The sequence below is a fragment of the Triplophysa dalaica genome, chromosome 16, assembly GCF_015846415.1.
Source record: "Triplophysa dalaica isolate WHDGS20190420 chromosome 16, ASM1584641v1, whole genome shotgun sequence".
In the NCBI taxonomy this organism is placed as follows: domain Eukaryota; kingdom Metazoa; phylum Chordata; class Actinopteri; order Cypriniformes; family Nemacheilidae; genus Triplophysa; species Triplophysa dalaica.
This window is the reverse complement of record NC_079557.1, coordinates 19,911,481-19,937,738: the sequence shown is the minus strand read 5'-3', so window position 1 is coordinate 19,937,738 and position 26,258 is coordinate 19,911,481. Positions and strand designations below refer to the sequence as shown.

Genomic DNA, 26,258 nt, shown 5'->3' with positions numbered 1-26,258 from the left:
TTATATCACATTTTCGCCCCACCCTTTCAATGGTGTTCCACATTGTCCCACACAAACGGATGACCTGTCCCACATATAGCTTTCCTGTGGCTCAGTGGTAAGAGCATGGGGCTAGTAACGTCAAGGTCATGGGTTCGATTCGAGGTATTGCACATACTATTATTAAATATTAAATAAATATTGTAATGAATATTGTAATATAATGCAATACAAGTCGCTTTGGATAAAAGCCTCTGCAAAATGCATGGTTTGTTGGGTGTTGGTCACCCTAGCGCCAGGGCCGTCCCAAGCATTTATGGGACCCAAAGCAGAATTTTATTTGGAGGCCGCTTTAGTGTGCCCCAATATAACTATTGTCAATACTTGATTATTTGAAAACCATAAATCTAACACACTCAATTATATTAGTTGTAGCTGTGTTTGGGATGGAGGGATTTCATAAAAACAATTGCATAAACACTTTCAAAGCCACACATTTTGCTTATTAGTATGAGAATGATTTAAAGATGTTTTTCGGGAAAATGTTTTTTCTTGACAACCATTAAATTAATTTACAATATGCACACATTTATTCTTACACCGTGTCTACACCGGACACAACAGGCACCAAGCGTCGTTCAACATTTTTATTCTTAAACATGAAACAGTTGTCAAATATTGAATGTTTAGTCACTTACATAGTGTATTGCACAGCACTCTTTTAACCTTAAAACTGAAGTGTCTTGCTGAAATACACCTGAAGACGTGAACAGTAGCTCGGTATTCTTTAATTTGATTGGTCACTGCTCAGCTCTGTAACCAGTAACTCCCTCCTTCGTCTATTTGACTGACCATCTCACTTATTTTGACATTGCACTGTTGCGTTGTAATACAGTGAGGAAAACTTTTATTTGATCCCCTGCTTAAAAAAAGAAACATAAAAATGATAGACACTTCATTACTTTGTTAGCAGGCAATCTTACAAAATCAACAGGGGATCAAATGATTATTTCCCTCACTGTTCAATTACTTTTGGTCCCTTGAAAACGAGGGGAGCTATATATTAAACAGCTGTAATTCCTAAACCCTTAAGATAATCTGGGTTTGAAAACACTCTAAATAAAGCCAAGAGTGTGCACTTTAGGACAAAATACACAGCTAAAGAAACAAAAAGTGTGCCTCTGTCTGAATATTTATGGACATAACTGTATAAATATATAAATCAAGATGTGCTCTTGTGGGGCCCTCTGGGGGCCACGGGGGCCCTAAGCAGCTGATTAGTTTGCTTATGCCTTGGGCGGTTAATTTCTTAACTAGTTTGTGAACTGCATAATTTAGTGTTATGTTAATAAACAATCACTTTTTAAGTACATCTTCACGTTAAGCCCTGTCCCTAAACTGCCAGGACACATCGGTCACATCACATTTCCACCATCAGCATAGTTTGTCGGGAGTTTGTAAAGTCAGTATCATAGCAGATTGAGAAGTTAGTATCTTTCTGCAGTCCAAGAGAGGACGGTGAAGTGGTGGCGAGAGTTTGTTGAATGGTGATTTAACTCTACGTGGTTACCTAGTTGATAAGACGTAATGCTACATGTACAAAGTAAAATAAACGATGTCCCTGTCTTTTACTCCCACCATAAGCTTCTCATACCCGTTTGCTACATCAGTAGAGCCCTATGATTTCTGCGATATAGAAAACGTGGACGGAATTGTTTTCAAATTTTAAAAAATTAAATAAAAACAGGCATAGCCGCAGGAACATAATTAGTTTTTTTTGCCAGAGCATTAGTTATGACTTTGCCATGGGTGAGCCACTTAAGTTTAATGTTAATAAATAACGGAGGCAAAAATAAGTTGCTGATGAGAATAAATAAGGTTTCCAGTGTGATTATAGAATACCATATAAAAACAAAAACATGAATGCATGTTATATTTATGCCTATATCCAAAGCACAATCTGTCGAAACTAGCTGTGCGGTGACAGCTTAAAAGTCTGAAATTCGTTTTTGCGCCATTTGGGCAAGATCGCTCGTGACACTTGACCTTATGAACACAGTGACGTCCTGAAACACCCCTGTTGTCATTGTAAGAGTAATGTTATTTAAAAAGAAACAGTGACGTTATTAATGTTTTCAATGGATATTAGTGAATAGACACAATAATAAAATGTTTTATATTTGTGGAGTGTATTTACAATGTTAAACGTGCTGGCTTCTCATTCCTGGCATGGTCAACTTCTCAAAAAACGAGTTGGATGTATGACGTAGCATTTCTGATACACTCCCCCAGCGTTCATATATGTTTTAAAGGGTTTTTTTTTCAAACATGAAAATCCGTTACGTAACAACTTTTATTGACAGAGCTAAAGCCACTGACCTGGAACTTTCTAAAAATGTCCTTGTTTTCAAACACATTTGTAAGGTGTTCAACAAAATGAAACAGAATATAGAATAAACAATGCACTGCATATGTCCATCTGCACATGTACATACATCAACAATTACAACAAAACAAAATGCAAGAATGTGTAGCCCGCCCTTGGGATTCATTTATACAGCTGTGGAAAAAATGAAAAGACCATTCCAAAATTGAATCATTTAGCATTTGTAGATGTATTGTGTCCATTCCAGTCCAGTGTCTGTTGAAATTCAACAATGTCACTCCTGAGGTTTGATTTTAAGTCATCCAAAAGCAATGTGAAAGACTGATGGCATCACTGACACATAATATGGTCTTTGAAATGGTCTCTTATTTTTTTACCACTGATGCACTGTAAAATTTGTTCAATGCAACTTCAAATTGTTCTATCAATAAAGGTAATAAAGTGATGCGATTTTATTATACTACTTACGTGATTGCTTGGGTGTGAATACTGCGCTTGTGAATATCTGAGTAAAACTCATTTATCCTGCGAGAATGTCTATCTTTGCAATGTAGCCTTTTATTTATACAATTTAAATCCGATTGATTTTTGTACTTAAAAAAGACAGAAAGGGAGAGAGATAATTTGGAATATACAAAACCGTGACCTCACTAATACAAAACCAAAAGTAAAGGATAAACAGGGTAAATGTGTTGTAATGTATGAAGGAGTGCGAACGCACCATTTGTACAGCCAGCATGTTGGAGAACTCACTGTTCATGGCATATGGGAGAGCGGTCTGTGCCCGTGATCCGTACGTGCTCTGAAATCTCTTCTTCACTTCATTCAGGAAACCAAAAGCTCGAGAGCGCTCAAACTCCTGCAAGCTGACAGACAGCTCAGTATATGACCAGTGTCAGTAAGCAACAGTTCATGTGACAGATACTCACATCATCAGTGATGCACAGATAGATTATCCTCTCATGACAAATGTAGTGAAAGAGATAGCTGAAAAACAAAAGCAATTCAACAGATTAAAAACAGCAGAGATGTGACAGAGGAACAGATAAACATCACTAACTAAAGATGCAGTGAGTCATACCTGCCATGAGAGTATGTGAGTTTGTTGTTTTCGGATGAAATTTTGGCCAGAATCTGTTCAGTCACCTCCAGAAAGTTTCCAGAGAAACGTGCATGTTTGGCCAAAACTGTGGAGCCGCGAGCCACCACCGCAAACAGGATCGCCATCACAGCACATAAATCCGACCAAACACTGAAAATAACAAATAATCCCATCAGACACTGAACACAACACATACAACCCAAACATTGAATGCAACACACCACAAGGGTTGCTGACACGACAGGGTATTTTTATTATCACATAGAGATGTAACGGTGTGAACATTTCAGTTCACGGTTATGGTGAACAACATTATCATGATTATCAGTAATGAATATTGAAAATGTCAAAAAAAGTACTAATGTAATACCAAATTTAATTTTGAGTTTACTGTAAATGTACTTTTGTTTGAGTTACATCAAATAAATAACATTAATATTAGTCAAAGCACGTGGGAGCCATGAGGAAAAGTTTCCTAGTTCAGATTAAAGAAGTGAGTAAATCAGATTTTCATATAAACAAAACACATTTCAGCAAAGCATCTGTCTGCCTGTGTTGTGAGAAATAGGGTGTACACCTCACACCTCACACGTACTAAAGAGCATAGGAGTCAGTGCTTCAAGAACCACTACGCACAGATATATGCAAGACACGGGTTTTAGCTGTCGCATTCCTTGTGTCAAGCCAATCTTGAACAACAGACAGCGTCAGAAGCATCTCGCCTGGGCTAAAGACAAAAAGGCTGCTGAGTGGTCCAAAGTAATGTTCTTTGATGAAAGTAAATTTTGCATTTCCTATGGAAATCAGGGTCCCAGGGTCTGGAGGAAGAGAGGAGAGGCACAGAATTCACGTTGCTTGAGGTCCAGTGTAAAGTTTATACAGTCAGTGATGGTTTGGGGTGCCATTACATCCGCTGGTGTTGGTCCACCATGGTCCAAGGTCAACACAGCCGTATACCAGGAAGTTTTATAGCACTTCATGCTTCCTGCTGCTGACCAACTTTATGGAGATGCAGATTTCATTATCAAACAGGACTTGTCACCTGCACACAGTGCCAAAGCACCATGGTATACTTGTTCTTAATTGGCAAGCAAACTCGCCTGACCTTAAAATAGAAAATCTATTGTGTATTGTGAAGAGGAAGATGGGATATGCCAGACCCAACAATGCAGAAGAGCTGAAGGCCACTATCACCTGAGCAGTGTCACAGACTGATCCACTCCATGACAAGCCCCATTGCTGCAGTAGTTCAGGCAAAATGTGCCCCAACTAAGTATTGAGTGCTGTACATGCTCATACTTTTCATCTTCATACTTTTCAGTTGGTCAAGACTTCTAAAGATCCTTTCTTTGTATTGGTCTTGAGTAATGTTCTAATTTTCTGAGATACTGAATTTGGGGTATTCATAAGTTGTCAGTTACAATCATAAAATTAAAAGATAGAAACACTTGAAATATATCAGTCTGTGTGGAATGAATGTATACGTTATACAAGTTTCACTTTTTGAATGGAATTAGTGAAATAAATCAACTTTTTGATGATATTCTAATTATACGACCAGCACCTGTATATTAATTGATTTTGTTTGGTGAAACATCCTATGAAAGAAAACAGTTACTCTAAACTCTTAGATGTGACAACTAAAGAAAAAGAGATTACTAACAGTTTCCTTTATGTTTAGTTTCTGACCTGTAGTTAACTGCTAGTTGTATAACTAACAAAGTTAGCTAGCATACCCTATTTGTTCAAAAGTTACGCTACGTGAAAAACAACATAACTTCTTGTTGTTACCCAGTTTTTATAAGGTGGGCTTACGTGAGATAGTTTAAGACACATACCCAGATTATCACCAACAAAAGTTTTTTTATCTTAAGTGTTATGAAGTAAAACGTGAGCAGTTTTGATGATCTTTTCTTTCCAGTCTGCGCATTTTATTGAGTTTAACTAAAGCTGTCGTCACTGTTTTTGTCAGCCAATTCCCAACAATCTTTTTTTGAGTGCATATTTACTTTTTGATGACTTATAATGTGTCCATTTTAACTGTTTTCTCATGAAGCCACATTTATATTCTGATATCTCTAGTACTGGACCATATAGTGCTTTAAAAATGTAGGTCCCAAAGAGTTGGCCAAGTAGAAGAATCCAAAAGGACATTAAAGTATCTCTAACCATTCTGAAGTTACAGGCATGCAAATTTGTAAGAAAAGAACACAAAAATGCCCATTTTTGAGCCGTCACCATTACCATAAAACGCATCAATGATTGCTAAAATTAACAGATTTACCAACAGATATACCTCTCTGTAAAAATAAAATAGGACGCTGGCATAATTCTCATGTCATTTTCCCCCTTCTAATATAGCTCCAATTTTTAGTTAGTTACATTGTATTTGACTTAAAAAACTCAAAAGCATTTCTCCAAAATTATTTGTTCTTCTGTATCTAACATCTCAAGCTGCAACAAAAGTGACTGTTTACTTGCCGCTATCACTGTAAATGCTTCTCAAACAAACTCATTCTTCTTCGCCTCTTGTCTTGGTTACACAAGTAACACGCGCTTGGGCACGGACGCCTAGTGGTCATTGCCTGTCGACGCGGACAATGATGCAGAATTATAAATAAAAACCGGTTCAGCATAGGTCTTACGCACGACTATAATTTACACTTTATAGTTTACAAAGGAAATGTCATACATTCAGGCATGTGATTGGCCAAGAACAAAAAAGAAGGAAAAGAGGTCAAACCCCTGACCACGCCCTCTCAAGCACCACCCTCCACACAATAATACATATTTTACTCGTTTGTCGTACAGTAAAATGACAATTAAACATGAAAAATAGTTTAATGTTCCTATAATCCTGTTGTCCTGAAACAAATATTTGATACCTTTACACACAATATATATATATATATATATATATATATATGTGTGATTCTTAAATTCTGTCGACCAAACCCGTGCTCTTGAGAAATCTAAATATTTCTTTCTTGATTCCTGTTTGTCCTGAGGCATTGCTTAACACATTTGATAGATTCAAAAGTATTAATTCTAAATCTTTCAATCTCTTAGGCCTACATAACATAATACTTCTCTATCTTTTTTATTTCCTGCACAGTGTAGAAGTACATGCTCAACCGTCTCTATGTTACCACACAATACATCCGTTTTGATGTTTTCCTATTATAAACAATGAATGATTTAATCAGAGTGTCCTATTCAGAGTCTTGTAAAAATGATATCTTCTCTCCTCCTATAGAAACATACTTTCCCTTTACCAACTTGTTTCTGAATATTATATAGGTGTCTGCCCTTAGTTTCCCTATCTCATATGCCTTGCCATTTTTTATACATATGCTCTTGTATTCTTCATTTTATTTCTGCTTTACTAAGTGGAATTTACATGTCATCATTCTTTTGTTTCATTGCCTGCTTAGCCAATTTATCCACTATTTCATTGCCCTCTGAACCCCCACATGTGCTGGTACCAAAATGAACCTCAAAACTATTCCCATTTTCTGTATCCTAAGATTTAAGTACTTTGTATATTAGTTATTGTCTTGTATTTGATTCTCCACTTACTAAACTGCTTAAAACTGATGGAGAATCTGAGCAAACAACAACCCTCTTTGGCTTAGCTTCCTCCACCCATTGTATAGCCAACAAAACTGCTATTAGCTCTGTAGTGAAAACAGAGACATGATAAATTATAATTTTCTGAATGTAAACCTGTAAATTTGCAATATAAACAGCTGCAGTTGTATACCCAGTTGGAGGATCTTTTGACCCATCAGTGAAGATATGAACCATTGAAGAGTATACTTGATCCAAATACTGCTGAACAACATCCTCCTTAGACATACATTTATCATTCTTGATTTTATATTGTAGATTAAAATCAAATTTATGCGCAGGGAGTAACCACGGAGGAAAGTTCAGTACAACAATGGAGGGACTAACCGGAATTTCAGTAATCTCCAAATTCATGGCATGTTTATATGCTATCCCACCAAAATTTGCATATTTCCATATTCCCAGCATTCTTTAAGTATTTCCTTGACCGGAAGTGTCTCTTCATTCCCTTTAATATTATTCCAGTAATTAATTGTTAAATTGAATCTACGTATGCTCACAGGCATTTCTCCTACCTCCTACTCCATTGGTTGGTCCATTTTTACACTTCATTAACTGCTGTTTGTATGACTTGTGTTACATGTGATATGTTACGTCCTCTCTTCCATATCGATCCGCCATCAGCATATAGAAATCTACCTATTCCTACTTTGACATTTTGGAAGACATCATTTATCATGATGTCGAACAATATAGGACTGTATACACTACCTTGGGGAGTTCCATTATCTATCCTATATATTCTTGAATATGATGATCCAACCCTTACCTGAACTGTTCTATTAATCAAAAAATATTTTATCCAGTTTTATTCCACTTTAATCCCAATTCGTTCCAACTTTATTAACAACCCTTCCTTCCATAGCATGTCATAGGCTTTTTCAATATCAAAACATAAGCCTTCTACTACCTCTTTATTGACATGAGCTTTTCTTATGTCTGTCTCTAAATATATGGCAGAATCTATTGTTATACAGTTTTAAAGGCCTTATTTCTATCTTGAATTGCTTCGCTACATACTTCTGTCCACCATGGAACTGTTTTTTTTCCGTTTAATTACTTTACTAATCTCAATAGTTTATTTAGCTGTATTATACAATATTTTACATAATTTATCATTTTACGTTTCAATATCCATTTCTTCATTCAAGCTAGCCTCACTTCACTTTTATATTTAAATGCCTAACTAATGGTATCACGTGGCGAACCGGAAGTCTTAAGCATCAACCCCACGCGCATACGCAAGGCATAATGGGTAATTTCTCGCATTGCGAAAAGGTAAACATATCAGTTTATAGAAAAAACTAAATGAGCAGTTTTTGTACATTTCCATATTTAATAGACCCTTTATTGCAACATGACTTATAAACGAGATATAATTCAAGCATTATTAATATTTCAAGCCTTTACATTTTGTATGGTCATTTCGCTATTTCAGTCAACATAATCAAAATTGTTGCTGTAACGAATATCAGACGAATCAGAATTCCTAAATGTTAAGGTTCATTTTGTAACGTACGCTGTCAAAACACTTTTCAGTTCCCCACTGAAATGAAAATGAATTTAAGGAAACTCTCCCTAAAGAGAGTTGATCATGCAAATGATCGAGGAGAATAGAGTTGTGTACCTGCAGTCTGATGGTTAAACCGCTTATCTGTGTCTTTAAACTGCAGCGATATAACCGATCCTTTCATCAGTTCACAGTTAAGATGAAAAATAAACACGATGATCACTCACAGTTTTTGTCCTCGTATTGTTACTGGCTATTCACAGTTTTACGTTTCTTGAACCAAGATATACAAACGTAACTGAATTCCGCTTGCGTCATAAGTGTGCGACAGCAAACATATATACGCGTCGCGTCGTCAACAGGCGCCGGAAATGCACTTTTGAAGCATGACGGACAGTGGACAGAAGCACGCGCTGGAGATGGTAAATAACCGTCCACAAGACGTTTTAAACACTAAATAAGTTGTTCATAAACATACTCATGCAGTGTTTGTAAGATGTGTACAAAACATAAAGGTTTTTATAAGTGTTGCATGTGATGGTTTACTGCAGGGTGCATGATAGCTGTCTTCTTGGTAATAATACATTGCTCAAAACTTTTAAGCACCTTCAACTTTTCTGAAGCATGCCTTATGTTTGTTGACAGACACTGCCTTTAGTCAAATGGTCATAATCTTAAGTGAGAAAAACATTCTGTCATATAACACAGCCTAGTGCTCATAACTGCGTTTTTAGTTATATTTAGCTTTGAGCCTTTTTCTGTTTAATAGGACATTAGAAAGCCTGACAGGAAAGTAGACGCTCTTGTGACTGAATACGTTGACACAACCACAAAAGACCGCCTAAGGACATAATGCGTAAACGAGGGGGAAAAGTCAGGATTTAAACTTTGGCTGAAGACTTAAAAGTTTGGTTTAATACCAGGAAAGAAGAATGTTTTCTCTCCATTTCATATTTCTAACTCGCACTTACATTTTTCATCGTGTCTTGCGTCTTTCAAAGCAAAAAACAAAATTTGCGGTTTCTGAAGTGGTCAAAAGTGGACAAGTGTTTTGCACCCCGTAATTTACACCTGTATTTATTTATCGTTGTTCACTTGTGATCCGATCAACCAAAACCCATCTTATACCAGGTGCAAATGTTTGCATTGGCATAAATAAATCAATATGATTGCTTGTTGAAATAAAGGCCTGTAAAATGTTGATTGTGGCTATATGTACTGACTAAGAACCTAAATCAATTATAATGTCCCTAAGGTAGCTACGTTTTGTGAAAGCCTAAGCATCATTGATGTATCATGTTTATAGTCTCACTGTCTCTATTGTTCATTTAAGAGACCTGCCTTATTTTCTCTTGTATATTTAGTATTTCTCAATAATAAAGAAAAAGTCCTTCTTATCCGAAAATTTGATTAAATTATGGAATAATCTGTAGAATACCTTGATGATTACTCAAATAGTTTTAACCCTAGTTTAAAGTAAACCATAAAAACCCTGAGGTCTTGTTTATCTGTTTTGTGTTGTTCATATTTCGAACATTTGTTTTGCATAGCCAAAAACTTGGAAACATACTGTGATCCAGATTTTTTTTGCCAAACCACCCAGCACTAAAACAGGCAACATCATACCGTCACAGAACTGGGCCGCAGATGTGTCAGGTAGAGTGCATTCTAGGGATGCAACAAAATCAATACGAACCTCGGTTTTTAGGTTTTATGGTCTTTGGTTCGCCTCGGTTCTGATGGCTTCAGCACATTAAAGTGTTTTTTCATTGTTTTATGCTGATGTGGCAGAAACATCAACAAAAATATTTTACTGAAATTCTCTTTATTTTACTTGATTAACTTTATTATCTTTAAGCAGAAATCAACTTGTACTTGTACCTGGGGCCTCATTTATCAACAGTCATACGCTCAGATGTGTGCGTAGTGAGTGCGTAAGAAAAGTTTCACGCAAAGTGTGGGATTTACCAATTTGTACCTATACGTAGAAATGTGTGTAAATATACGCACACCTCTGAGCATGCTTGCGCAGAAAACCTAGTGTTAAAACAGTGATACTACAGTGATACCACATCTGCTCATGTGAGTTTGTGATGACAGTGCTTCACTAATTAGGACTTTAATCCAAAAACGTGCACATTTGTGGATATTTAGATATACTCACATGTTAACTTCATATTTCTTTATACAGATTTTTCATTAAATGATGTGATATGAGTTTGAAACTTCAAACTGAAGAAATTTGGTCTACATCAGTACTTTTTTTTCATTTTCAGAACATGATAATAAAACCGTATTAATATTGATAACTGTGATAGTGCCAATTGTTATCGAATTATTGTCGTTTTCATATGTTCAAATCTGTTCTGTTTTGAGGCTAAGCTTCATGCCGTTTACCAAGCATATATATAGGCTGTGCTTTTTGTATTTTCTAGACAAAACAGAAAACAGACATAAATCTTTTTTAGTCAAGTATTTTATTTTACACCGGTTAAGACGATGTTCTGATTTTGAACAGGTCCAGGCAGATGGTGCAGATGAGGGATCTGTAACATTTGTTCTCCAGGAAGAGGATCACACGCTGGGCAACTCACTCAGATATATGATCATGAAGAGGTAAAGGAATCTACACTACTAGTCTTCATAGATACAAGAAGCCAACAATTGTACTTAAGGACATTTCCAAGCTGGGTTGGCAGACTGGCAAAAGGCTGTTGAATATAGTCGTTTTTACGATGCATTGTGATGCAGATTTGAACGATTCTGCATCAATCCGTAAAAACAAGTGATTGATTATTACAACAAGCAATTAAACATCATACGTGCCAATGGTTACTGTTATATTGCAAATAAAGTATTCTTATGTCTTATTGACAAAATAATATTTTTAATATACCACTAAAGGAAAATTTTAATATGGCACATTATGTCGCTTTAACAGCGTGCGGAATGCGGCACAGCGTGACAATGTTTCAGTAGGGTCCTTTTTTTACTGTTGTGCTGTGGTGAGGGCACAGCTGTATGTGTCACTAAAACATGACGAAGAATGCAAAGATGGATAGGATAGACATTGAAAGTTCCAAAACTTAAGCTGTAGAACTATTCAATTGGCGGCCTGCGGGCCGAACCCGGACCTCGATGTAATTTGTTTCCGACCCTTCAAGTAGCATAAGAGTTAAAAAGAATCTCTAAAATAAATTTAGTTAAGTCGGGAACGGACCCTACAGTTATGAGGTGATGCGTGTCTGTTCCGTTCAGCACGAGCTGCAGCAGCACTTTTAATTTCTGTCATTTTCAATGGCAAGCAGCAATAGGACCACCATTTCAAAAGTACAGAGGCAAGTGCAGAGAATAATGGCCTGATACAACATTAGATTAGGGGTGTAACGATACTTTGCATGTGTAGTAATTATAATACAGTTTATGTTATGTCTTATTGAAAGATATTTCTCATTTATTACTGTCTCAATCAAAGGCGGCTCAGCTTTAAAGAGACATGAGCCAATACCGTTTGAGGTTGGGCTCTGTCAAAGTGTTACATTGGTTGAATGTACTGAATGAATACACCGTTAACTAAACGAACGAGGCTATGAGTAAAAATGAGACATACAGTACATGTCGTTCATTGTCTAATATTCTCTTGCAACAATGCTGCAAAGTTAATGAACTTTTCCTTAGATAAAGATATTGACCTGGTTTAATTTAATTCTAAGGTAAAGTAAATTATGTAAATACAGTTAAATCTTTAATTAAATCAGTTAATCCGGATGGATTTTTTTTCAAAATATCGAGATGTGTATCCTATCGTCAACCCAGCATCGAGATATGTACCGAATCATGAGTTGAGTGTATCGTTAAACCCCTACATTACATGTAAACTGTTTTTACATGTAAACATTACATAAAGCTTTTTGGTCATTGACAAATAAACCGGATATGTGGTGTGACACAATGAAGATACATCACTCTTATCGCTGCACTATTGATGGCAATTTTCACTAAATATTGCATAAATCAACTCTTCGATTGTGACTATGGTATCGCAACGATTACGTGTTTATGTGCAGCTTGTCCGTGAATACAGCTCTTTGATCAGTAGTACGTACTACCCCATCTGAAATTACAGAGTTTCAAAGGCTTATAAAATGCATTTGAAAAAGAAACACCTGTCAAACATCATCATTATAATCATACTTTATTATCATAAAAAAACTGTTGTACTTTTGCGGCACTTATTTGGAGTTTCTGTGCGACAGCACCCTCTGGCTTTCAGGTGCAGTATCATTTAACTGCACTACACTGAAGAACTGTGCAAAAACAATCAATCGGCTTATCATGTGCGGTTAATTCACTCTTATTCTGTTTTATATTATAAATAATAACTACATGTCAACTACATGTACAGGGCATGCCTCCAGAAAGATCCAGGCCATCCGAGATGTAGGTGACATGCTTTCTTGAGCAGAACCATAAAGAAGATTGTTTTGTAAATCCGTAGCCCTCTCTGCTTCATATAATGCGAGTCTATGGGGACCACCTGTCTAAGAGTTCCTAAAGCACATAATTCCAAAAAGCAGCTCCTGGCGACATGTTGACGTTTCGTGAAGTGAATCTTTGAAATTTTCATATAATTGAAGGTCATTTTTAATCATTTTAACCATAATGTGCAGCACACTCTGCACACAATCGCAATCTTCTTTATGCAGGATTTGGTGGCGGATGGCATACCAGCGTCTGGTACGTTTAGCACCACCTGCAGAAAGGGAGTGTTGAGGCTGTACAGTATGGCTCATTTTTTTTACTGAAAATGGCATGGCATTTACAAATATTGTTGCTGTCCGTCAGATTTAGTTTTAAGCCAAACGATGGTTATGGAAATGCTAATACAAGCTGCACTTTGCAAAATAATGCTTTGCTAAGCATGTCCATCTTGGTAAAGTGTAGTTTTGATTTATTGACCTTGTTTTTACAGTCAGGATGTGGAATTCTGTGGATACAGCATTACCCACCCATCTGAAAGTAAAATCAACTTCCGGATACAGACAAGAGGTGAGGTTTGTCTAAATATTCAGTCTATATTTTTTTTATTCATCGTCAAATGTAATTTTATTCAATGTACAATTCAGTGCCCAGCACTCAATTAAACTAATCAAACTCGATTATAAATAAATATACATCCTTTCTTGCGTTTCCCCATACCACCGCACATTTGGTGCCTTTACAGTGGTTTATAATGCCACAGATGATGGTGGACATTTTTTTAACCTTCACTATGCCCTTCCCCAACGGCGGCAGTAGGTATTCTGGTTGAGTACATACTGTATAGGCAGAAGATAGCTTGTGCTAATAAACGCACCTGATGCCCTAAAAAGCTATGGTTTGGACACATTTTGGATTTTATGAAGATAAGGGAGCACATCATTCGACAGAAAATGACATGCAGGCTCTGTGATTTGGGACTTCGGGTGAATGCACTTTTCTCTATTTCTTGAGACTATGCGCAAGCCGTGCGATTTTAAAGCCGACCTGAAACCACCATGTGAAAGACAGCAGACTCTTCACATATACCCTGCACTCTATTCCAAAGTGATAATTTCTATGCCCTACGCCCTTCAACGGGTACAGCTGTTGATGTGTTAAATCCAGAGGGAAAAACTAAATTGTATCTCTTAATGTGTCCATTTAAGTTTCACTTGGCAAAAGGTGCAATAAAAACAACGTCATTTTCTCTTTATTTGGAGTGACGTTTTGTAAAGTGTAACATTAAATCAAAAAATCAGTTTTGGCTCTAAATTTTCAATTCTGCGTATCAATAGTCTGTTGCTTAAAAAAAGCTTCCAAATAAAAAGGTTGTTATCCATTTTATTAATTGAGATTATTAATTTAAATTGCAGACAAGATGCATTGAATCATGTCCCTCTGAATCGTAATCGAATCGTGAGGCAGGTAAAGATTCACAGCTCTAGGACTTAATGTGTTTGGTTATCTCATTCTCTCCGCTGTAGCTGCGCATGACATGTGCGCTCTCTAAACTGTCAGTGTGCTGCACCTTTCCTGCGTTTGACTTCTCCCTTTGTATTTATAAAATCACGTTGTTGAAAAAATATTAAAATCACATTTGCATCTAAGAATAAATGTTTTCCCTGCCTCTATTTTGGACGATTATTGAGCTTTTGCAATTAGTTAAAACATTCATAAATACTTCTCAGAATTTCTACCCTCCAGAATATATAAAGGAAAAAGCAGAAAAAAGCACTTTAGAGACTTTTGCACAAGAATGACACTTTATGGTCTTTAATGGTGGTGCTGTTAATTATTAAGAGTTTCAGAAAACATTGTTTGGTCTTATTAGATAAATAAAAACATGCTCTTAATAGTTTTGTAGATAGTTGGTTATTTGTCAAGGTAAAAATAATTTTTTCATAGATTAAAAATTGCTTTTATAATACGCAAACTGGCAGTATTAAAGTGGTTTAAAACATCTCCCATCACAACGCTATTGGTATCGACTATTTAAATAAAGTGGCAGTTAAAGGAACATGACTTGGCTTGAATTTTTTTATGTTAGAATAATTATTTTCACTTTAATCCATGCAATCATAAGAAACAGAGAAGAACATTTACTTGACTGAAACTTTTCTTTCCAATATTTTGAATTTAGATTGCGATCCCAGTCTCAACAGCTAGATTTCAATGTGCCATGCTGTTTCTTTAAATGCGTCTAAACTACAGGAGCCATTCAACCAAGTTTATTTTATTCTATAGTAAATGTATCAAATAATGATATAAATTTATATTATAGTAAATTTATTAAAATATAAATTTATATTATTAGACACTAGCCCAAAACAAACCAGATGTTAAATGGGGGACAGGTGCGGTTTCTATATTTTCTGTGCAGCGGAGGTCCGGACAATACTTTTTCTTATATAAATAATATGTAATCAGTTGAGCCTAGTCGAATATGTATATGAAAAGTTAACATCTAATGTATTAGCCGGCCATTTATTTTATATATGGTTGATAGTTTGTCACAAACCTATATAGTAAACTGATTGACAGATAAAAATACTTTATTACAAATATGGTAGAACAATAACTACCAAAAGTGCGTTTCTCGATAATCTGCCTGAATTGTCTCAAATCTCTAGCATAATACCGTCGAAGATCTTGACTCACTACCACATTACCATTCAACCTTCTCGGAAACGCTAGACACAGTTGCTCCTCTGTGCTTAAAGAAGATTAAAAATGGCAGCCCAAAACCATGGTATAATGAACACCAACTAAGGCTCTAAAGAAAGCGCCCGAAAAATGGAGCGCATCTTTAAGAAAACTAAATTAGAGATATTTCGTACAGCATGGTAGGATAGTATTCGAAAATATAGGAAAGCTCTAAAACGTCTAGACCCACCTACTTTTCCTAACTATTAAAGGAAAACCAGGACAACCCTAGGATTAATTTAACACAGTGGATAAATTATGAAAAAATGAATCGTCTGCGACTTCTGATTCTGGATATCAGCATTGCAATGATGAATTTATGAACCACTTTACAAATAAAATTCAAGATATTAGAGAAAAGATTATAACAATGCAACCAGAAGTTAAACCCGCTGAAGAAAAAAACCAACCACAGCGCCCATAAGGAGAAATTGCAATTATTTTGTACCGTAGATCACTAGTATGAACTGTATAAAATCATTAGATTATCTAAATCATGATATTAACACATCTCTGACACTAAGACATGTACGTAAAGCATGTAAGGTGGCTGTTATAAGGCCCCTTGTAAAAAAAACTAAAACAAATCAACCCTAGATAACTAGTTAACTACAAACCTATATCGAATCTACCTTTCATATCTAAAGCTCTGGAAGAAGTAGTTTCAACTCAATTATGTTCGTTCCTCCAAAGGAATGACATCAATGAAGAATTCCAGTCTGTATTTATATTATGTCTAAGTACAGAGACTGCTTTGATCAGAGTTACAAATGATCTGGTTTTAACGTCTGACCGAGGTTGTATCTCGTTATTGGTGCCGCTAGACCTAAGTGCTGTATTCAACACCATTGACCACAGCACACTCCTACAGTGACTTGAAAATAACGTTGGCATTAAGGTGAAAGCTTTGAAATGGTTTAAATCTTATTAATACATCCATTTTCAATTTCTAGCAATAAACAATGAGGTGTCACGCAAATCGCAAGTCTTGTATGGTGTACCACAGGGCTCAGTCTTAGGGCCTATGCTACCTCTAGGAGATATAATAAAGCGACATGGAGTTAGCTTTCACTGTTGTGGTGATGATACTCAACTTTATATTTCCTTGAAGCAGTTCAATCAAATAATGATATGCATAGTCGATATAAAAAACTGGATAAGTAACAACTATTTATTACAGAACTCGGACAAAACAGAAGTGTTACTTGTTGGACCGAAATCCCCCTTGCGTAACAACCAAGATTACTGCTTATCGATTGACGGATGTTCCATAAAACCCTCGTCGTCCGCAAAAAATCTTGGCGTTTTATTTGCTAGTAATCTGTCATTTGAGCGCAAGTCACAGCAAACGCACGCTCCCCTCCTTTTTAGCCTCGCCTGGGGAATGGCCAGTAGAGCCTGATACACAGGCGCCATCTTGAAACTCTGAGCAGGTTACTAGATTATTAATGATAATCTTAAACCTTTCATTTACCTTATTTTCAAGTTTATCTTAAAAAAAAATGTAGCTGAGGTTTCAAGCACCGTCGAACTTGAGCAGAGGCGTCAGCTTTTGGTAGAGGGGAACTGGAATCCCCTGGTTGGGGATTTAAACTACAGAAATAGTCTGATGTTTTGAATGACTCGATACGGAGAGCAGAGGAGAAATGTAAATCTGCAACCACGTAGAGACCGAAATGACATGTCGCCGTTCAAATAAGATAAACACTAGAGTGCTATGTTGTTTTAATAAAAGAACAACATGTTCTTTAGGAAAGGTAACCTCAAATGACTTCTCTTGTGATCTGGCGCTATAAAGAAAATATAATGCTGTTGGAGGGGTGGGGCTCCCCCCTGAGGTAATGGTAGGGAAACATTGAGAGTGATACACAAGCGCTAATTTACTGATTTTGAAATTACAGTTTGAAACTCATTTACATGATTTATGGCAAAAGCAATGTTCATGGTTCAAAACATGTTATTTTTTTACAGTTTCCCTTTTTGACAGAAACAGAACCCAAGAGCGAAAAATGTCTTCAATATGTTTATGAAAAGCCTGTAATATTTAATTAAAAAGTATTTATTGTTTTTAACCTGTTGTTTTCTTCAAATTCTACAGGAGGACTTCCTGCATATGAACCTATGCGCAGTGGCTTGAACAACCTCACTGAAGTGTGTAAACACATCTTGCAGACATTTGAGGTGAGTTTGACAAACACCCTCTATTTCCTCCAGAAACTACCAGGAAGTTCCACTGTTTTTTGTGTTGAGGTCTTAAGAGGTTACAAACAAGTCTAATTTTCTGTGCATGTTATCGTGTATTGGGCATTCTACAGGACTGATGCAAAGCAAGCCAATTGGAAGGGCAAGCTGCCCTTTTAACACATTTAACTTTTCGTTTAAAACTTGCAATAATTAGTTTAACTCTCCCCTGACATTTAAGGCAGAATTGGTGATTTGGTACGGTGCTAACTTTTGCCTGATAACACTAGGGATGCACCGATCCGATACTTTGGATCAGAATTGGGGCCGATCCGGGTCTTTTTTGCTGGATCGGGTATCGGACTGATGGGTTCTCTTCAGTCCGATCCGTTGCGATACCCGTGGATGTTACTCTAAAGCTTCATAAAGGACTAACTATCAGGCAATTACCATCAACGTTGTCATGCACTGTTTTCGATGTCATGTATTTTGATAGCTTTATGCGAGGAATAAACCAATATAGCATAAAAAAAATCTGTCAATCTGAATCCAGCATGCGTGTGTCCGAGAACAGTCAGGACGTTATTCGTTCCAAAGTTTTCAATATACTTTATAACATCTAGATAATAGACTGTGGTTTTGTTTAAAATGCATTTTGCCCGAGACAGCACTCGCTTAGTGTAACGTTATTAGATTCAACCACTGGAAGCGGTCTATGTTATGCGTCATTCATACATAACTTTTAACTTTAGGATGGATTCAATGTTCTATGATTTGAACACATTACATATATATATTCTCTTTGTGTTATAACTGTTTTGAACTTGGGAAGCAAAGATCCCCGCGACATCAGGATCATCACTATCCGGGATGCTTGTGAGGGAAGCGAATGGATTAAGCGCATCATTTTGTGTCCAGGATGTGCATCAGCGAGTTTGGAGACTTTTATATTGTGATAACTTTGTGTAATAAACAGAGATTTATTTGTTAATCATTTGGCAAGTATCTGTGCTTTATGAGACCACATTTTTGTTTTGTATATATTTTTAAGTTTAATAGAGCACTTAATTACATTTAAAAAAAAAACATACTTTTAAGTTAAAATACTTAAGTAAAGGAAAATGGTAGATTTTAATGTACTCATGGATTTAAAGTAAAAAAAAAAAAAACATTTAATTATGGACTGTAGTGGAATAAGTATGATGTGCTTCATACTGTAGGAAAGCATTTTTTGTCCAAAGTACTCTAATAAAGTACAGATATTTTAAAATGTACTTGAAAGTAAACATGCTTAACTATCCACCTCTGGCAATAAAAGTAAAAATATGCAAGTCTACTTTGATCATGAAAAACAGTGCTAGTATCGGATCAGAATCGGAATCGGCCTATACACAGAATTCAGATATCGAAATCGGATCAGAAAGGAAACCGTAGTATCGGTGCATCCCTAGCTAACACTGAAATTATGATCCAACGCTCCATGCAAATCGCAGACCAAAGCCATGCCTCCTCCAAACACATGATCGTGTACAAACCAGAAGCTCTTGGATCCATTCCAAGAAAATCTTGTCTTATTCCCCAGCGAGAACACATTACAAAATAAAGTAAACAACGTTATTACAATTGATGACAAGGCTAACTTAAAGGTCTCATGAACTGGGCTTGTTTATAGTTTTATACTGTTGTATGAGGTCTACTTATGACATTTGCATGGTTTTTACATTTAAAAACATCACAATTAATAAGTAATAGGCTGTTTTCCACCCGGGTTTTGAGGACGGCTCTACAAACGGTCGGTTTTAATGAGAGTACCGCATTGAAGACTTGGAATTAAACGCCCACTGCTTTGATTGGATAGCAGTTTGCGTAGTAAACTAAGTTGGAGCCTTCTGTGAATTTGGTAAGTGACGTAATGTTAGGTTACACATTAGCACCATGCGCAGATTTCGCTCCGTATTAGTATTATCTGGAAACCTCCTGCGATTTAAAAATTACCCTCGCACATCTGAATTTCATGTTACGCATTTGCATGGGATAAGTGAAGCCTCTGATTAACTCAAATTTACTGACTTATTTCCCAGATGTGATGGCAAGGCTTTGCGTATAGTTTGTATAGCCTATAGATGTATTGCGTTTAATGATATATGACCGTACCTGTCAGCATTTGAGACTCGTGATCACGAACCTGACAGAAGATCACCGCAATTGCAGGTCTCAAATGTTATGAGATATTCCATGATAAATAAACTAACCGGAGACTGCCGTTAACTTACAGATATGACCCAGCACCCAAAATAATACCAAACGACTTTAAAACAGCCTCTATTATTAGCAAACGGTGGAAAATCCTTGAAAAATGAAATATGAGACCACCAAATCACAGAAATGTCGCTCAATGTTATATCCACGTGAGCTGGAACGTCTTTAGTTACGCGTGGTTGAAGTTTGTTTTGAATGTCGGAATCCGAAGGAAGGTTATGCAGCAACTGTTCTTCCACAACCAGGCACTGACTGCACAATATTTTGCGATTTTTAAGGGCATGTTTTTTGCTTGCTTGCTCTATCTGGTTCCGCACAACTTTTTGTTACTTCAGAATTGTCATGCATGAACCAGTGGGCGGGGCTAGAGAAGTACTCATTGATATTCTTCTGTCGCGGCGGAGTTCAACCTATCAATGTTGTAGATAGGTGCATTCCAAAACCTTCCATTTGCTGCGCCTGGTGTCAGTAACGGCTGTTATTTCTGTAACAAGGGCGTTTTCAGTTCTGACACTTTCAGCATGTTCGCTTGAATACAATTCAGCTTTTAAGCTGGATTAGATGAAGCATAGTTCCCGACGCTTGGTAACGATGTCGTTGAGCTAATACATAAAGGTCCAAAAACTACATGAGCAACATACATACCCACCTGTCCAGACGTTACCATGCCATCATCTTTGAAACAATTGACTCCCGTAGCTGCTCCCAGTGTGGAAAAGCAACACCGATTATAATCATGACCTTCAAAACTCCCGTTTTGGCTAGGATTTTCCTGTTTTTGAACAGACCGAGCGTGAAATCCCCAGAATGTGGCCGCAAAGTGGTCTGTGTGAACGGGGTCCGCACTGGGATGTATTGATTGAAAATGTACATACGATCAATCTTTGTGTTCGGACCGAATGCAATGATTGGGCAATTTTTTTTGGGTCTCACGCCTTTAACTGTATATATTTACATTTAGTCATTTAGCAGACGCTTTTATCCAAAGCGTCTTACAAGTGGGGTAGATAATGGAAGCAATTAGGACAGCATAAGTACAACAAAAGCATAAGTGCAATCAAAAAGAAGGCTAGTCTCATATAACCTAACACAGTATACGGAACCATTCATTCATACTTTTTTTAGAAAAGTAGAAAAGAAAAGAGTAGAGAAGAAAAGAGTCAGAACAGATCAGTCAGATGTTGGCGGAAGAGATGTGTTTTCAGGCGTTTCTTAAAGATGGCTACAGAATCTGCAGATCTTGTAGCAGTGGGCAGATCATTCCACATAGGTGAAACAGATCCGGAGAAGGTGCGCAAGAGAGATTTTTTACCTTTATGGGATGGCACCACAAGACGTCGTTCGTTTGCAGAATGTAGGGATCTGGCGGGTACATATGTCTGCATTAGCGATTTAAGATAAGGTGGTGCCGAACCAGTAGTGGTCTTGTAGGCCAGAAGCAGAGTCTTGAATTTGATGCGAGCGACTACGGGAAGCCAACGTAGCTTAATGAGTAGAGGAGTGACGTGTGCTCTCTTTGGTTCATTAAAGATAACTCTTGCCGCAGCATTCTGGATCATCTGTAGAGGTTTGGTTGTGCAAGCTTGAAGTCCTCCCAGTAGTGCATTGCAGTAGTCCAGTCTGGCCAGGACAAGAGCCTGGACAAGGATTTGTGTAGCATGCTCTGATAGGAAGGGTCTAATTTTCCTGATATTGTAGAGGATGAATCTACAGGACCGGGCGGTGCTGGCAACTTGATCCGTGAAGTTGAGCTGATCATCGATCACCACTCCCAGGTTTCTTGCTTTTCTGGAAGGTGTGATGGTTGATGAGCCCAGTTGAATGGAAAGGTTGTGATGAGTCTTCGTTTGTTTAATATATATTATTAAACAAATATTGGACCACTTTACTTGTTGATTGCTATCAGAATGTGAAGAGTTTTCCAACCAGCTGTAAGGGTTATGTGTTTTTGTCCTGTCTTTGATTTTGAACTTGTTTTTGTAGTTCTGTTTCTTGGTCAATGTAGTCTATTGTGTTTCCCTGCCCTGATTGTTTACTGCTTTTCCTTGTAATTAGTTTTGTTTGTATAAGTAGCCATCATGTTATCTTTGTCCTTTGTCTAGCTTTGTTCTTGCTTTGTGTAACCGCTGCTGGTGAGTTTATGTTCATGTTTCAGTTCATATTTTAGTTTAAGTTGTGTTATATCAGGTCAAGTTCAGTTAAGTTTGTTATATTTGTGTTAATAAACTGTACATGTGTTCTTAAAACTTGCCATCATTGGACATTCATTACAGATAGATAGACCTTATCATGAACCCAGCACTAGAGAGAGTTTTATCTCGTGCTTTGCCTCAAGCCAGGGAGTTTATAATGTTGAGTTTTCAGTGCAAGAGAGAGCTTGATTTGTTTCTGTTTGGCAATCAAGTAATAACAGCGCATGCGGTCATCAATGACGCATTTGGATGAATGATATTTACTTGTAGCAATAGTTTACTTTCTCTCGTTTAAAAGGTTGCGGTGATAAGTAACAATTTTGCCAATTGCACTGAATTTAAACTCTGGTAGAATTCTAATTTCAGTCACACATGAGCATTTTCTAGACGCGTAAGCTTCTGTTTTTGTCAACAAATCCAGCTTGTCATGGATAAATGCGTAATTGCCCCATCCATCGATACTATCCTGTATCGGCGATCCACAGGCTGGCAATAGAACAATCTGACTATGGAGAATATCGCCCAACACTACTAAGCATCTGTTAGTGCCAGAATTGGTGGATTTTAATGACGTGGTGCACAAGGACATTTTTTCTGTGGGTCTCAATGAGCACATTCCTTCATGTTTGCATGGAGGGAAAATTTATTTCACTCTGATGTGTTAATAGAACTAGGTGTTATAATCCCACTATTTAAGTGCAGTTTAATAGCCCAATAGGACATTTCTCATGCTTTATCCATGACAGGGGGAGCAGTCAAGAATATGATAAGAGGAAAGGAGGTCTGAGGTTTCACTGCATTCGTCGGGGGGGCATCCTCTGTGTTTGGCGGATAAATGATTATATAGATATATAGCATATTTATTTATACTTACCTTTCCTTGCTATTATCAGAGAGACTTCTCATGAGTTGTGTGTCCCACTTTCATCACATCCATTACCCTCTGGGTGAAAGATGCCTCTAGGAGAGGTGCTGCTGGTAATGCTCTTTGTATGGTGTCCAACAATGCGACACATAGTCGGTTGGAATATATTAACTATGCTCTTCTTCTGAGTGGTTCTTATTTTACTGTAGGGACTGTTGAAGAGGAACCTTACAACCCCACATAATCACTCTGGTCAGGTTATGTTCATGTTGTTTCCGTCAAAAAATGCCAGTCCAGAGCCCACTCGCCAGATTTTTGGTGTATATAGACTACTGCTAATGTTTTAGTCAGTAGTGTTTGGTAGTGACTTAGTAACGGGGACAGGTCTCTAGTTCCGGCTCTAACAAACAATTTATTATAGTTATTTGTTAATTTAATTAGATTTATGGGATGTCACATATGTAAGCTCAGCAAAAAAAGAAATGTCCTCTGACTTTCAACTGTTTTTACTTTCAGGACACTTAATATGTGTAAATATTTGTATGAACATTAAAAGAGTCAACACCATAAGAAATAAACTAAAAATGTTTCACAGACATGTGACTAACAGAAATAGAATAATGTGTCCCTGAATGAAGGGAGGCTCAAAATCAAAAGTACCAGTCAGTATCTGGTGTGGCCACCAGCTGCTTGATGTACTGCAGTGCATCTCCTCCTCATGGACTGGACCAGATTTGTCAGTTCTTGCTGTGAGATGTTACCCCACTCTTCCACCAAGGACATTTCTGGGGGGAATGGCCCTAGCCCTCACCCTGCGATCCAACAGGTCCCAGACGTGCTCAATGGGATTGAGATCCGGGCTCTTCGCAGGCCATGGCAGAACACTGACATTGCTGTCATGCAGAAACTCACGCACGGAACGAGCAGTATGGCTGGTGGCATTGTCCTGCTGGAGGATCATGTCCGGATGAGCATGCATAAAGGGTACCACATGAGGGAGGAGGATGTCTTCCCTGTACCGCAAGGCATTGAAAATGCCTGCAATGACAAAATGCTCAGTCCGATGGTGATGTGATATACCGCCCCAGACCATGACGGACCCCCCACCTCCAAATCGATCCCGCTCCAGGGATATCACTCCATCACCCCTGGTGAGACAAAACCGTGACTCATCAGTGAAGAGCACTTTTTGCCACTCCTGTCTGGTCCAGCGAAGGTGGGTTTGTTCCCATAGGCGGAGTTGTTGCTGGTGATGTCTGGTAAGGACCTGCCTTACAACAGGCCTACAAGCCCTCAGTCCAGCCTCTCTCAGCCTATTGCGGACAGTCTGAGCACTGATGGAGGGATTGTGTGTCCCTGGTGTGACTCGGCAGTTGTTGTGGCCATCCTGTACCTGTCACGAAGGTGTGATATTCGGATGTACCGATCCTGTGCAGGTGTTGTTACGTGGTCTTCCACTGCGAGGATCCCTGGGCATCTTTCTTTGGGTGTTTTTCACAGTCGGTAGACAAGTCTCTTTAGTGTCCTGCGTTTTTAGAACTGTGACCTTAAATGCCTACTCTCTGTAAGCTGTTAAGGTCTTATCGACCATTCCACAGGTCCATGTTAATTAATTGATTATGGTTAATTGAACATGCATGGAAAACATTGTTTAAACCCTTTACATTGAAGATCTGTAAAGTTATTTGGATCTGTAGAGTTATTAAGATGGATATGTTATGAAAACAATCTTCTTTGCACTGACAGACCCATCCAAAGCTCACAGACAGCGTGCAATCCTGATATACTCAGAAATAGAGTATTTTTTAACATTTGTTTCAACAATAATTCGCATAGAGACAATCTGTTTGGTTTTAAAGCCCCCTTATCCAGAAAATGCACTTTATTATGGCACTTTATAAACGCAATAATTAATTAACACAGACAATTATTTTATCGTGCATTAACGTTTTTTTAAGTGTTATTTTATGGTCGAAAGTCCGTTGCTCACTGGCTCTGAAACGTACAGACAAACCGTGGGTCACATAAGGGCTGGGTTGTTGATCGATACTGGATGGGGTATGGCGTCACCACGCGTTTCAACCAATGAGAGCATTTGAGGTTGGCCTATAAGACTGCTGAAGCACGCACATGCACAAAACAGCAACTATAAAGAATTTTGCTGCGTGTTATATGAAGTGTGAGGCTAAAAACAAGTTTCAACATGCGTGTCTAGATAACATCCCTTTTCAGGAGATCGCCAACAGTCTGTTCTGTGTGGCTGTTGTGGTGTATATGAGATTATGAAAAACAGAATGGATGGATTTACAGGGTAGTTCTGCACACACACTGGTGACTCAAATTTAGGTTCTTATAACATGATAACCCCTTAACTTTCCCAGCACCACTATTAATTAATGAACTACTTTGTTATTTAGTGTATTTTTAGATGTATGAATTTGGAAAGACGTGTTTCAATGCTCAGTTTTATTCTACAATTAGTTATTAAACAAAAAAATGCTTTATTGCTTTTCCTGTGACTCTTCTGGTCCACCATGAGAAGCAACATAGATGCAGTATCTTAAGTTTGCTTCAAGTGTAAAGTTAACTGTTTTGACTTGAACTAACATTCTGTTATTGTTACAGACACAGATGAAAGCTTTCAAGAATCCTGAAGAGTCAATGGAGTGGCGCCAGGATTAATATTCTGGACATTGTTCTGATCATCTTGGCTGGCTCAGGATTAACAACGATATTAACTTAATTTTAGTTAAATATTTGTTTTTGTTTAAACAATAAAGTGACTTACATTAATAGCTTTTGTATTAGGCTTTTTAATTACAAATATCTGTCTGTTACTCTGTATTCGAAATCTGATTTGTTAATCCAGTGCTGATGACTACAAAATTGAATTTTACCGAACAAAGTAAAATAAAAGATTTCAAACATGA

General features: G+C 37.4%; 2 protein-coding genes across 4 annotated transcripts in view; one reads left to right on the top strand and one right to left on the bottom strand.

Annotated features, from left to right (window-relative positions):
- sybl1 (synaptobrevin-like 1) overlaps window positions 1-8,934 on the bottom strand; it is a 15,403-nt gene extending 6,469 nt beyond the window's left edge. The window contains exons 1-4 of one of the 2 annotated variants that reach the window (XM_056769209.1): window positions 8,835-8,934; window positions 3,447-3,617; window positions 3,295-3,352; window positions 3,087-3,224 (exon numbers count right to left, since the gene is read on the bottom strand). In XM_056769209.1, coding sequence (XP_056625187.1) covers window positions 3,087-3,224; window positions 3,295-3,352; window positions 3,447-3,592 — 342 coding nt within the window. In that variant the 5' untranslated portion in view covers window positions 3,593-3,617; window positions 8,835-8,934. Of the gene's footprint in view, window positions 1-3,086; window positions 3,225-3,294; window positions 3,353-3,446; window positions 3,618-8,724 lie in introns of both variants that reach the window. The other variant, XM_056769208.1, reaches the window with a different exon arrangement.
- polr1d (RNA polymerase I and III subunit D) lies at window positions 8,334-26,258 on the top strand. 2 transcript variants are annotated; one of them, XM_056769211.1, is made up of 5 exons: window positions 8,334-8,375; window positions 11,126-11,223; window positions 13,580-13,656; window positions 17,930-18,012; window positions 25,954-26,258. In XM_056769211.1, exons 1-5 carry the CDS (start codon window positions 8,349-8,351, stop codon window positions 26,008-26,010), a joined length of 342 nt encoding a protein of 113 aa, XP_056625189.1. In that variant the 5' UTR covers window positions 8,334-8,348; the 3' UTR covers window positions 26,011-26,258. The 2 variants fall into 2 exon arrangements, with proteins under 2 accessions (XP_056625189.1, XP_056625188.1); XM_056769210.1 differs by lacking the exon at window positions 8,334-8,375 and adding an exon at window positions 8,894-9,029.

Coding starts and splice junctions, on each gene's coding strand:
- polr1d (XM_056769210.1), top strand. CDS start 8,994: ATGACGGACAGTGGACAGAAGCACGCGCTGGAGATG. Junction 9,030..11,125: donor AGAAGCACGCGCTGGAGATG/GTAAATAACCGT, acceptor GATTTTGAACAG/GTCCAGGCAGATGGTGCAGA. Junction 18,013..25,953: donor ACATCTTGCAGACATTTGAG/GTGAGTTTGACA, acceptor TTATTGTTACAG/ACACAGATGAAAGCTTTCAA.